Genomic DNA, 14638 nt, shown 5'->3' with positions numbered 1-14638 from the left:
TGTTAAAAAAATCAAAATGATTGTTATGTTTATATTTACGATCTTTTTAAAACAAACTGAAAAGTAATCCGATAGTATCGAGTTACAACCAGCTGGCAATTTCGGTCGGTCCGTTAAACACACCAACGAAATTGGTTCGTCTAGTAAAAGCGTAAATTATGTAATTCAAAAATCGATAGTTTCAAAACTGACTTTGACAGTTGTTTTTGATAACATTGGCAATTGACAGTAGTAAGAAAGAACAAAATTATATTGCATTCGAGTCGATAACTGTGTTACAAAATGGCACTTTATTTGCAAAGGGCTGTAAATGCCTATGTTAGGAATAATGCCCGTCTAGCTTCCCATGCTGCAACTGCTGGGGGACATGGAGGTGAGTCGATTTTGTGGAAATTATGTAATAACATAACCTATTAAAATCTTATCTTTGTTGCACGGAATTGACTTTGCATTCCTCGTACAGGTGGCTGGAAGCTTTGGAAGAATCTGTCCTTCTTCGTGGCAGTACCTGCTATTGGCTTGGGTATGGTGAACGCTTACTTGGCCCACCAAGAACCTCACGAACGCCCAGAGTTTGTTGCCTACGACTACTTGCGTATCCGCACAAAGGTAGTTTTATCTTCCTTACTAATAATTAAAAGCCTGTTAAAAGAGGACACATCGGTTATCATCGTATAAACATTTACATTTACTATCAGCAAACCTTACATTAGAACAATACCTTTACATTCTTTGGAAAATATATCTCATATCCCTAGCTTGGCCAATAATTCTGCTCCGTCACTACTTTTCGCCTGACAAGCATATTTCTGGCCTGCCAGACATCCGTTCCGCAAAAAGTATTTAACCTCACGCCCCTTCGATCTCAAACCCTTGTTTTTCATGATGGCGCTTGGGTAGCATTAGTATAACTTCACTATAGTTGTCACGTGGCGCCACCGTTTCCGTTCGGAACAGTGGCAACCAGAAGTGCGACAACACTGATGATCAACTAGGCGAATCAACCAATTAATTAAGTCGTTAAATTACTGAAACAACTTCATTCAATTGTAGCCAGCTTTTCTTAACTTTTAGTTCCTGCTTTTATTGCTGTAAGGGTCTAGGTTCGAGTACTCTTAACCCTAAAGATGCAATCAGGTTTTAATGATTACCATCATGTATGTGTCAGTGCTACGTGTCAGTGACCAATTGTTTAATAAGCACTGGGGTAGACAACAAAAATGTTGTAATTCCAGGTTGGTAGATATATAAATTTCTTAACAGAACACTCAAAAAACCAAGTGATTTAGCCAGTATGGTGGACTGTAGAAACCAATTTGACATATGGCCTTATTAATCTGCCATACCCCAAATAGGTTAGCCTTACCATCTTCCATCATTTGAGCAGTTTTATTTTATATTTGTTTATGCTCTTATTTTGTAATTATGATGTGGGTATATAATTTTAAAATAATACTGCTTTAAGCAACAGTGTCTATTTATATTATAGTGCAAAGGAACAAAGGCACTTAACTTATACTTTATCTATAATAATCTCTGATTTCAGCGTTTTCCATGGGGTGATGGCCAGAAGTCTCTCTTCCACAACCCTCATCTGAATGCTCTGCCCAGTGGCTACGAAGATCATTAGTTCTTAATCAGCCAGCCTGGTTAATTTCTGTATTTAGAAAATCTGTGTTATGTACCTAATTTAATAAACTTAAAACACTAAAAGTGCATTTTAATCATATGCAGTGTGGAAACAGAACCCCATTAGTCATATAGGAATCATAGGAGAGAAATTAAGAACTATGACATGCTGCTTTAAATGCAGGTTGTACTGCCTGAAATGTTAAGAAAGTGGTTTCATTTATGATAGATAAAAAAGATTAATGACAAGACACAAATCTCAGAACTACAGGTATATAAGAAGCCTTTTATAATATTTTCTCTTTACGATGACCACAATTTTACACAACAAGCACTATTTAGACCTTTTAATTTTGTTCAAAGATTTTTTGTACAAACAAATTTAAAAAAAAAAAAAATTTGGAAAATCCAAAAGTGCACGACTCATTATGCTCATTTAATTATCAAATATTGAAAAAAAAAAAAAGTTTTAAAACAGCTGTACTAGGAAAGTGATGCACAGGCGCCCCTGGTGGAATAAAATGTACATAATAGATATATCACCATCCATGTTAATTTTACATGGATAAATATAGATATACAGTCTTGCAGTTTTCGTTTTTTATTAATTGCAATTAAACTACACTGAATTAATTAATCATTCGCATTCAGTGACCTACAATCGTCGATTAGAATTTAAAAAAAAAAAATTTAACACAAATAATGGATTTTTTCACAAGTTTTCGGGTCTCACACATGACGGACAGGAAATTTTTTTGACCTATTTTGGTGTTTTTTTTCCAATTCTATTGCAGTAAATCAATTTTTTAAAGTATGGAATTAATCTCCATTAAATTATCTCTACAATAGTATGCAAAATATCTTGATTCCGTGAACTAACAAGGCTATAATAATAAAAATAGCCGCCGAAATGAGGCGAAAAAATTTTTTTGTCTCACTTGCCTCACTCACCTCACGGTACAGCTGCACATTTCAAATTGTAGTATAAGTACTGGGAAGTATTCTTTTCCTACAAATTGATATTGACACCTATCTATATAGATAAAAGAAAGTGTGTTAGTTACATCATTTATATCTCAAGAACGGCTGGACCAATTTTTATGATATTATATTTTTTTGGTTTCTCTTAGACCGGAATAGGATAATAAGTATTAAAATATAACATTTATCAAAAAAAATTAAATGATCCCCGGTACGAAGTTCGCCGGGACAGCCAGTTTCTGATAAAATACCCCGTCCCAAAGTGATATTGTCTAAACAGTCATAGGTCAGGGGAAGCTTAGGGCTGCGCAATATTTATAGGAGGATCACATCAAATTGCTTTGCAAAAGTTTTCCGCAGCAAATGGCCAAGATCAAGAAATTATCGTATGCAAACTACTATACCAAAATTATCACCAAGTTCAAGAAAACTAAGAATGCCTGGAAAAAAAATGCCTCTCAATGTAATCTATTATAGACATTATAATACCTTTACATTATATTATTGTTGCAATAACTTTGCATACACATCTCATAACTAAATAAACCAATAAATAAATATCGGTGAAAAAGTTGTGATATAAATGAATGAATGAATGAATACACTTTTATTGTACACCAAAGAAAAAAAAAAATAGTTACAAAGATATAAATACATATCAAGAGAGTACAATTTTTATATAGAGAGTGATATACTTTTGAAAATTGGAATATTTAAGGACACTTAAGTAAATACAGGATTAGTCCCCAATAATTAGCACCAGTGACACAAATCTAAACAAATGAAATAAGTGCCTGTGCGATAATCACAATAACTACCTATTAAGCTAATAGGTAGTTATTGTGATATTATAAATGCATATGCTTGGATTGTACGCCATTTCATTATGCGATAGAATGAAATGGCGTACAATCGTATAAGTAATGGTAGTGTAGGTGTTCGCGATCCTCAGACGTGAGGAGCACGACTAACAGCGGTTTATAAGTTGTCGTTATTATTTTTTTAACTTGTGAGGATACAAACATTTTTAGTTTTTATTATTAGTCTTTGTTTTTAATAGAAATGCGCCAAATTTTGCTTGCAAGTTACTTTGCTGTCGTTCAAAGGATGTTAATAATAAAAAAATATTGTTAATAGCTACGTCATCAAAAATTCAATAGTCTGTTCATTAAAAAAAAAAACCGCCATATTTTTGAATTCCGCCATTCTTATGTTTCGCTACCGACTCAGTTCGTTATTTATTTTTAATTTGTGACTATTTTCAAGTAGAATAATAGATACAATGGCCAACAATGCAACAGGCGATAATACTAAAGCAATTGTACCTTATTCTAATGAAATCAATGAATGCCATTTGCATATCGTATTTTCAATCGAATGTATAGAAGGTAAGATGTAGCACCTATTATCCATTGAGTTGATTAAATTAGTATTAAAAACTAAGTATTAGTTGAAATGGATTAATCTGGAATCTGGAACTGGATATATATATTACTTGAAATGAATGCAGATTTTTTGTCTTTCGATTATATATATCGTGTACAAAGATTTCTTATTATACGTAAAACATTCGATATCTGTATGTATATGTAACTACACAGATAAGTTTTGGGCAGTTACTTATTAAATTAAAAAGTTTACCTACGTTTATGAATAAAATAATCAGCTACTCCCTTACTGTCCGGAAAACTCCAAAGTAACATGTTGATTCATTCGCGTTTATTTTTATTTTTCGTCAAATTTCTTTAATAGAGTATCTAAGTAGGTACTTACAGACGTTTACTGAGGAAACAGAGATTAACAGCCCCCATTGCGTAGCGTTGCTAGGTAGGTACAGCTGGTTACTTAAGAGAAAGATTTCTTACATGAATATGTAAGTATTATAGTATTCGTAATTTTAGAATTTAGCTTGTATTCACGACCAATGATTGTCGACGGCGCAGGGTGTAACGGTTAAACTCTTAAGAGTTTATGTTTTACAACCTTTAAATGCAATACTTTTTTTTTTGGTATTTTTCGATGAAATAAAATAAAAAATAAGTACTTAAGTATTAAAAATACCAAATTCATTTCGATACAATAAATAATTATCATAATATTTATGTTTTTCACTCTTATAGCTAAAGTACTACTACAAAAGAAATTAAGCAAACATACTAAACATCAAAAACAAGTTTGTTATTTTATGAGAAATGCTAATGCGATAATGAGAAATGAGATAAAACTGGACCAACAAAAAAAAGAAAGGTAAGTTTGCTATTAAATTCGGTAAGTATAATATACCATAGGTAAATCTAATAATAGCAAGGCAAGGCTTGCTGCACTCTGTCTAGCTACAAAGCTAGACTTCGGCATATTATAGCTTAGATTGCTCAAAGTGGCGCGCGTCTTAGAGTTTATTGTGTCCGAAACATACTCCGCTAGCTCTGGGTCTCATCGTGGCTCTAGGTCTGTGTGTAGGAGCGATAGAGTTAGCTTTGCTAGGAGTATCTCTAATTGATCAAATCGGAAATGTAGAGATCCGTAAAATACAAGAGCTACCGACGAGTCACGAAGTTGAAGGGGCAGTTAGCGGGACACATCGTTCGGAGAACTGACAGACGCTTGTGTCCCAAGGTGCTGGAATGAAATCTCTACACCGATTAATGCAGTGTTGGTAGACACCAGATCCTGATCCTGTGATTTGGACTTTGGACTCCATACAGAAGTAATAAGTAGTCCTATGTAGGTACAGCAGTTTCCGTCTAACGAAGTTACCGTTAGAATACCTTACATATCTATAGATAGATAAGTAAGGTATTTGGTATTAGAGCGCGAGTAATACCAAATACATTTCCTACCTGGCGTCGGTATTTGAGAAATGGCCTAATTAATATGCTGCTAAGCACTGGGCCTCCTCACTCATAGAGGAGGTACAGCCATTTGCGTTCTAAATCCAGCGACCAATATTCGCTTTAATGCTGGATAGCCATTGAAGTATCTTGGGACTAAAACGTCCATCGGTTCTCCAAGTTACTTGAACTTTCGTGATTTATTATATTTACTTAACTTTGCAGCTTGCTTGTTGCACTCGAGTCCAATAAATCTAGAATGATAGATCTCAAAAAGCAGTTATTACTGGCTAAAGAGGGAAGGCAAAATATGATTGAAAATATAAAAATTAACATCAAAAAATACGAAGACAAGTGGTTAACTTGTAAAAGCCGATTTGAAAGTATCCATTTTATCAAGAGATATTTTGAAGTAAATGATAAAATTGAAACTGTTAGAGGAAATATTAGCTCTCTCATCATTGAGACTAAAAAACTATCCAATGATATAAATTTAAAGAAAACTGAATTGATAAATTTGGGCCAAAAATATATAATAGAATTGGCTGATTATATGATTCACCAACGACCTATTATTTTAAAACTAATTGATGATAAAAGAAATGAAATAAAAAAGATTGTTAAGGAAAAAGAAAATAATAACGCCACTGTGAAAAATGCATTGCTTGTATCCCCACCAGAAAAACGAACTATTAAAGCTAAGAATGTATCTGATGAGGATACTGAATATCTACCTAAAAATGAGGCCCATGACACTTTAGTGGTAAAAGCTTTATATTTTGTGGACATCTCTGGCTAAATCTATTTCGGATCTATTCCTACATATACCCATATATGTAGGAATAATATATATTATCTTATCTTACTCAGGACAGGGCCCTGTTTCTATAATGTTATAGCCGTAATATCACATAATATAAAATGATAGTCATTGTACGAAGAAGTGTCATATTTAAAGTAATTTTTTTTACATCAGTTTATTTTAATCTTCGGGAGAATCAGGACCTAAGGTCTGGTTTAAGGTAGACGGGGCGTTTTTGACCAATATATAACACTGATTGATTGACCACACGTTTAATAAAAACTGATATTGCTCTCAGGGGCAATGTCACTATTCTTAATAATTGAGATCGCTGTGGGCAAGCAATCATTTGTAGCGGAACAAAGTACCTAATTACTTGATATACAAAATATATATAAATATATTTATTTCAAAATATATTTTTTTTAAGCTACCAAAACTACATCTTCTGAATATGGGTTTAGTTCCCATTGGATTTGATCAGGTAACTTCTTATTTTACAATCAATTTAAAATTGTAATTTCTTGGTATTAAGTTTATAAGCCCCAGACTACCAAATTAAACAAATTTTACTTTATTTTTATAGATACAGAAAGTTAGTTATAAAAATACAGCAATTTTTAAAAGATCTTCAGTTTCCTATTCTCCAATTAAATATGATGTTCCAAAAAAGGCGAAGGTTGCTGAAAACATTGACGAAGTAAATCTTTCACCATATTTTACGTCACCAACAAAGATAGATCAAGCAAAGAAATACACTGATAAAAAATTAATTCATATATTAGACGATGTTAAATTAGATACAACTGGAACTTACAAAATTATTTCTAAAATCAATCCTTATCAGCTTCATGATGTTAATGTAATTAAAGCTGGAGCGTCTCAACAAAAGGAAGAAGAGGACAAGGACAAAGTATATTTCTTTAATTTTAAATGATATCAAATGTATGCCATGATGTTTATACTAAAATATCTTACACATTTTTAGGTAATAGATCAACAGACAGAAGAGATTGAGAAAATTGACTTGACAATAAAAGTTTCGCAGGATGTTATCTTACCACCAACCCAGTTTGTAGATCTCGAGCGGGTATCGCCTTTTATCATTTTATCATTTTAGCGTTTAATTACCTACATATAACAATGTAGCCTTGTGCCGTATGGTAAAGGCATATCAGAATATACTTGGCATCACTTCTTCTCTTCGCTTCTCTTCGGGCAGTAGCTTTCTTTGTGCTACTACTAACATCCTCTGCGGTAATATGTACAAACCCTGCCTTTCGGCGAGGCCTTTTGTCCGTGCAGTGGACTGTTATTGGGGGATGATTTAACATTAGGGATGATTTCCTTGATAATTTTGACTATAACGATTTATTTATTTGAGTTAGGTAAGGGCGCTGTTTAATTTTTCGATCGCATTTGCGTAGAGCAGATCGATATGCGCTTGACTATGAAAATTAAATATGAATATTTCAGAATTCCCAAGAGAAAAGAGTTAAATTTAATACTGATATTATGACAATTGAAGATTTACCTAACTCGATAACTGGTGATACAAAATCTCAAGAAGATGATAATGCAGTAAATAATACCTCTAATAACGAATTAAATGCTAGTACAGTTAGCGATGATAGCTACAACAAGATAAAGGATTCTGTATTTAAAAAACACAATTTAAATCTATCACCAGAATTTACATACACAAAAAATACAGCGATGCCTATGGTAAATTAACATAATCAATATACCTATAATAAAACTGTAACTGGATGATTTCTGTACGATTTAATATATTTAGAATTTTTTTACCGGGGGATGCTTTATAATCGATGCAGTCCAAAACGGATTTTTATTTAATTTTTGTCTGTCTGGCCGGGCATCACGTGAAAACTACTGAACGGGTTTAAATAAAATTAGGTATAGTGGTAACTGATATTCCGGGTCAACATATAGGATACTTTGTATCCCGATAAACAATAAGTTACTCCGGGAAATGGGATTATTTTTTTTATAAATTTTACTTCATATCTGCGTTAAATTTGAACCGATTATAATAATCCTTTTTTTATTTGAAAGTGTTTACTATCAAGCATGTGTTGTCTAATTTTTATGAAGATCTCATAAAAAATGTCTGAGATAAATGACATAACTCTTCGCTAATAACAGCAAGTCGAAGGCATATGGGACAGCGATCGAATGCATGCGTACCATCCTACTAATATTATAAATGCGAAAGTTTGTGAGGATAGATGTATGTATGTATGTATCAACTAAAATAATGACAATTTACTAACTCAGTATACCACGTAAAATAAAAATAGGTATATATATAGTTAGCCACGATGATTATGCTAACATCATATCTATTCTAGCTTCTTGATTGACTTATACGCAAACGAAGTCAAGAGGGTCCGCTAGTTGAATATATATGAATAAACTTAGTACCCACTTATAAAATGTTACATAAAACAATTTTAGGTGACAGATAAACTTGTTACTTCAAAATTTTTCGGAGAAAAGCAAAAAGGCGCTACCAATATTGATTACGCAAAAGATAAAATGGAAGTTATAGAGATCCTTGATGAACCAGGCAATAAACCAGAAAATGATATAATTGGAATAGGTACAGAAAAGACAAATCAACCTAATACAACAACTGACACCGAATTTGAGGAGGTATGTTTTGCATAATTAATATAAATTACAATTACAGTACATTGGCTTTTACACAATTAAGAGTTAAGTTAGTTAAAAGATAAAGAAGGTAAATTAAATGCAATAAATATTGGCTCTCTATTTAAGGGTAAAGAAAGCTCACAAAAAGACAACGCCTTTAAAGCTGGACAATCTTTTAAAAACTTCATTCAGGACTTACCAGACTCGCTGAATATTTCTATGAACACTACAGGCTATGAGGATGCAGATGCAGAATTTCCACAATGTATTGGTAATATTTCCTAAATATATTTTGATCGCACCTACGTTAATATAATACTTAAGAAGGTATGTAGGTAAGTATAACTAGGACACGAACTTGACTCCATATATTATACTCATTGCATATAAGAGTAGTGAAGGCCTTTCTGTATTTATGCAATAATTTGTCACTATCAACACTGGATACGCATAGGGTAGGAGCTCGCACCTGTAATTTCTCTAAGTTATGGGCGTTTTATTTAAAATATCACTTGTCCTCAATGGTGAAGGAAAACTGCATGCCTGAGAGTTCTATATACGTGATGTTTCAAAGGTTTGTAGAGTCAACCAATCCGCACTGGGCCAGCGTGGTGGACTACGGCCTACGGCCTTAACCGCTCGTCATTGTAGGAGGAGACTTGCTCTGTAGTGGGCCGGTAATGGGTTGAATCTCCGCCATCATCAGATGGCGGAAATGATGAAATTGATGTTTGTAAGAGAGGAAAATAAAGGCGTTTTTAAAAAGGTATATTCATTATATCAAAGTATTGTTTATTGATCCCTTTACTAAAAAAAACATTCTTTGGACTGCCCCATCGGAGTAGAATTTTTCTTCTTGCAAGAAGTTATCGAAATTTGGAAATCAATGGTAATCTTTTGGAGCAAGGTCCTGGGTACTCCCGGTGGAGGTTTTAGTCATTAATATTGAAGCTCCTCTAATCTGGTAGCTGTCTGTTGTGCGTGGTCTAGCGTTGTCCTGAAGCAGTGGCCCAGAGCGATTTACCAGCCTCGATTGTTCAGCATCTAGATTTTCCATCATGGTTTGCAGTTGTCGACAAAAGACATCTGCCGTAGTCGCCTGGTCAGATTAAAGAAAGCTGAAGTGAACGACACTGGCACTAGTCCACCAAACACTAACAAGTTGTTTGAGTAAATTTTTGCCTTGGTCAGGATTTTGCTGGTTCGCCAGGGTTCAGCCATTGCGATGAGCGTTTCAGATTATCGTACAGTATCCACTTTGCATCACAGGTAATGATTCGATTTAGAAACCTTCATTATTGTGCTTGTGGTTGAGTAATTAAATACAGCAGTTGCACTCAATTCAATTTCAAGCTTTTTCTTCTTCCTAATTGGCTTAAAGTGGATTAAACAGTTTTGTCGCAAACACCTAGCTAGCTCGGACGTGTTTTGTGATGAATCCGCTTCCACGATGGCCTTCGATTCTTCATTATCAAATTTGGTCTCCTTCCACGAGGCTTGTTCTGCATATCGTAATTTCCAGAACAAAAACGTTAGAACCAAAAACGCACTGTGATTTCATTTGCGATACCGCCGCTATACACATCATTAATCCTTCGAGCCGTTTCTGCAGCACGGTACCACGAACTCGTATTCGTAAATAGTGATATTTAAAAAAAAAGGGAAAAACCAATGAATTTGGGTATTCAAAACACAAACGCAGAGTAGGTAAATAGCGGTATAAATTTGAAATAGAAGTTACTAACCAAAGAGACTATATTTACACCAAAGTGGCCAGTACGACAAATCGCCAATTCCATACGTAAGGACCAGAATATAGGTATAAGCTAAAACAGAAACTAGACAAGTGATGAAATAAATACCAACCAACAACGCACTGGAGAAACGTGAGCTACCGCTCGTCTCTGCTCGTGGTAACCACGACTAAACTACCTAATAGCTTCGGGGCCTTCTAAAGGCGTGCATCTGTGTGAGTGTGCTTTTTCGCATCTTTGTAGTAGTTTCCATACTGCTTTGCTATCAGTTTGTCTGTTTTTGCATACCTATACATGGGTCGTTAGCTTTATTATTTTTTACTGGGATAAAAGGTTTTCTTTGTCCGACCAGCTCTAGGACGCAAGCAATCTCTGTGCCAATTATCGTCAAGAATGCTTGAGCAGAGAATAAATGTATAGACAAACGGCTTTGGCTGAATTTTTTTAGGTAGCTTCTAATTCTTGAAACACCTATGCCCAGTATTAAACCTCAATCCTCTAGCTCAGATGACAGCCACATTTTGGTCATAAAATTAAATGTTTTCTCTATTAAAATAAACTTAATTAATTATTTCTATTATATAGAAAAAAAGATTATAATTTTTTTATGTTAATTTTATTTTATTACATGACATTCCAGATTCTAGCCTTCTATTATCACCAAAAGCTGATGATGAAATGCAAACCAGTGATAACAAAGTTCAAGTACTGTCTCAGGAGGGTCCAAGCTTTATATCAGGTATAGTATTGTTACATTGACCTATCAATAGTATAGATTAATCAATAGTTAAATAAAGGCAGTTATTTTTAAATGACAGAGACACTTCAAGTTTATATAATGAATAGTAAAAAGTTTTGACAATATTAAACAATATTGGATAGAAGCAGGCGTTTGAAAAAATTTTCTGCGTTTCTTTGAAGAAATCCATAATATATTATCAAAATTAAGCTGGTGTAATTTATAATTTCTTCAATCCTTATACTCCACACCAAACAGATCCCCGGCAATATACCCTCAATATATTATTAATATATATTATTAAGATTCTCCTTCTTTTCGCTGAGTATAGCAAATTAAGCTTAATTTTGATAAAATATTAAACAATATAGTTTTTAATTTAAAATTAAGTGTTATAATTAAATGTTTATCTTCAGTTGGACAAAATATCCAACATTTGTTTTTAAAAATAAAATCTTTTGTATTTTGATTTTTATTGTATGTTTTAAATTATAGGATTAAGGAAGACAGGCTTTTCCTTTTTCGGGAGCACATCTTCTGTTAATCAACCAGATTCTAATGCACAAAATCAGAGTAATAATTTTAATTTCAATTTTGGTGGAGACGAGAAGATAAAAAGAAGTGGTTTGTTCAGTATGTTTCGTTAAATTAATTTGCAATATGATCATTGCTTTGTTTTAATTTACTTACGAAACTCATAACTACAAAATACATTCAATTTCTTTGAATTTTAATTTAACAATTTTTAATAATATTAATTAAGATATTTGCTTAGTATATTTCATTAAATTAATGCTTAATGAGAATTTCTTTGTATTGTTTTATTAACTTAATTATTCTTACTAATTCTCTACTACAACTCTTACTAACAAACAAATAAAATTCCATTGTATTATATTTGTTAGCTAATAAACTATTTTGACCAGTAATGTTCAGCTTTTTTAAATTTCCTGAATACCTTAACTATTACAATAATCATACATCAATGATTATATTTAAATACATATTGATTTATTGGTTATTATTGATGTAACTGACATGCCCTTACAGCTATAAGCTGCAATAAAATAAATAAAGGTGCAAAAACTTCACTGTGCTCTATTTCTGAGTCACCTTGTAACTTTCTACACAATAAGAACTTAAATACAAATGTCAGACCTAAAAATATAAAACTCCAGGAAGCCCTGTATACTGATGCCTTGTAAGAGTTTTCTAGTGTCATTCTTATACAAACTATACAGCAAAAGTATGCATTCATAGCATCACTAACAAATAATGGGGCAAATATTGTCCACCATGCACTGTTCACCAAACCCTCAATCTTAAGAGCTAGCAGGGCAGTAAATATTGTTATTGTTATTAAATTGAGCCATATTTCAAACACTGTTAAACCAATCCATTGCACAATCTCACTTAGTGTGAAAAACATTTCTTAGGACTGCTTCTTGCACTTCCAATTGAGTTGATAATAAATAATGTACACCAAGTAGATTACGTCCAAGTAGTAGTAGTTTCTACATCATTAGGTTGACATTGGTCCCAAATTACCTATAAAAGAAACAATACATTATTAATGAAAATTAAGAGAGGAGGGTTGATAAGGGCGAAAAATGACTCCTACTTTATGTAAAGTGCTGAAATTGCAAGTATTTAAAAAATAGTACCTACCAACCAAGTGATGCCAGGAATGCAAAATATTTCAACCATGCTGCATGCCGCATGCCATCAATATTTCATCAAGCTACGAACCATGCATTTCAAAGATATGAGTTGATCCTGAAGAACACTTGTAAATGTTTACTCTTAATTCAAAGGTAATGTTATTAACTATAAAAAGGTATTCTTTTAATTAAAGATGCGGATATTTTGTATAAACGGTTGTAACTTTACATTATTACACTAGTATTCAAACCCAAGCAAGGAAATTGGTCGAGATTGCATTTATAATTATTTACTTTTCTTCACGTTTATTCCTAAATTACATTATGCATAGTTTAAAGCTAATGCAATGAATCCTTTTTTAATAAGTGGCTAAACTAGGATTTTTTTAATGCAATTCAATGTACTCTGTGATTTAACGGTGCAAGTGTTATTGAATATTGTTTTGAAATTGTTTTTGTTTACGTTTTGGCGTTTCTGTATTGTTTGACTTTGACCACAGATTATTAACTTATACTTGTATATGATGCTTTTCCAGTTACGATAATAAAATATTTAAATATTTAGATCAATGGTTTCACAATGGTTTTCAATTAGTGTTGTTACACATAGTTCTTGCATCTGAGGGTATCCTCAGATACAGGACCTATTATAGTCAAATAGCTGTAGTATAATAATTTTATAATTATTTTAATTTTTTCATTGATTTATATCAATGGATTTTCATTTAAATTTTCAAGGCCGGCAACACAAATCCTCCGACAGACAGGAGTAGAAAACCGGTTCAAACCAGTATTGGTCATTAAACCCGAATGGAATCATTTCCATTAAGGTTTCGATTCGGTCTTTTAATCGGTTAAACAGAGTAAATCGTTTTTAAGCAGTTGAAATCAACCACATTCCTCAGTCGCCGAAACACAAATATAAGTGTCCTGAGCTGAGGAACAATAGAGTTGCCTCCAGGTCATAGAACCATCAATTGTTACACCTAAGTACTTGGTGCTGGACAGCGTTCAATCGGTTCACACTTTCAATTATAATTGTCATTAAAACAGGAATAGGCACGAATGGTGGTTATAGTCGGGGCTTGGGATGGTGAAGAAGAAGCAAATGATACGAATTTTGTTTTAGAACTTACTATCACAGTTATGACTAACTATACTAACTTTATTTACAGATTAATAGAGATAATACGAAAATATTATCTCACTGTTTGTATCCTCGATTATTCTATTAGGGTTACAGCAAGTCCTGAATCTGAGTCTGTAATATAAAATGTGATAGTGGGTACGCTAAGATAAAAGCAATCCTAGTTAACAGTAAATAAAGACGGCTTTTTGATGAATTCGTAATATAACTGAAGGCCATGGCTATTTTTGCGGAAATACAAAAAATATATAGAAATATCGAACAAATATCAATCGATTAATGGATGTGTCGATACATCGGTGCTTTTTCATAAACCTACGAATGGTACTGACCATTGACATCAGCTGTCAAAATTTCTGTCAGACTAAAAATAAATTTCTTGTTACAAATTATTAATTAATAATTAAAAAAATGAGAA

The 14638-nt window shown here is 33.0% G+C and overlaps 2 protein-coding genes across 3 annotated transcripts; both read left to right on the top strand.

Moving 5' to 3' along the window:
• Positions 1-206: 206 nt before the first annotated feature.
• LOC120628717 (cytochrome c oxidase subunit 6A1, mitochondrial-like) lies at positions 207-1713 on the top strand. The gene is made up of 3 exons (XM_039897295.1): positions 207-373; positions 464-609; positions 1547-1713. The coding sequence occupies exons 1-3, from the start codon at positions 283-285 to the stop codon at positions 1628-1630; spliced, it is 321 nt and encodes a 106-aa protein (XP_039753229.1). The 5' UTR covers positions 207-282; the 3' UTR covers positions 1631-1713.
• Positions 1714-3845: 2132 nt separating this feature from the next.
• Positions 3846-12059, top strand: LOC120628927. 2 transcript variants are annotated; one of them, XM_039897602.1, is made up of 11 exons: positions 3846-3998; positions 4731-4857; positions 5667-6204; positions 6674-6727; positions 6830-7156; positions 7232-7333; positions 7720-7968; positions 8722-8919; positions 9046-9190; positions 11314-11412; positions 11908-12059. In XM_039897602.1, exons 1-11 carry the CDS (start codon positions 3893-3895, stop codon positions 12057-12059), a joined length of 2097 nt encoding a protein of 698 aa, XP_039753536.1. In that variant the 5' UTR covers positions 3846-3892. The 2 variants fall into 2 exon arrangements, with proteins under 2 accessions (XP_039753536.1, XP_039753537.1); XM_039897603.1 differs by lacking the exon at positions 7720-7968.
• Positions 12060-14638: the final 2579 nt, after the last annotated feature.

Source organism: Pararge aegeria, chromosome 13 (assembly GCF_905163445.1).
Source record: "Pararge aegeria chromosome 13, ilParAegt1.1, whole genome shotgun sequence".
Classification (NCBI taxonomy): domain Eukaryota; kingdom Metazoa; phylum Arthropoda; class Insecta; order Lepidoptera; family Nymphalidae; genus Pararge; species Pararge aegeria.
The sequence above is the reverse complement of the archived record's forward strand: the minus strand, read 5'-3'. Positions and strand labels throughout refer to the sequence as shown.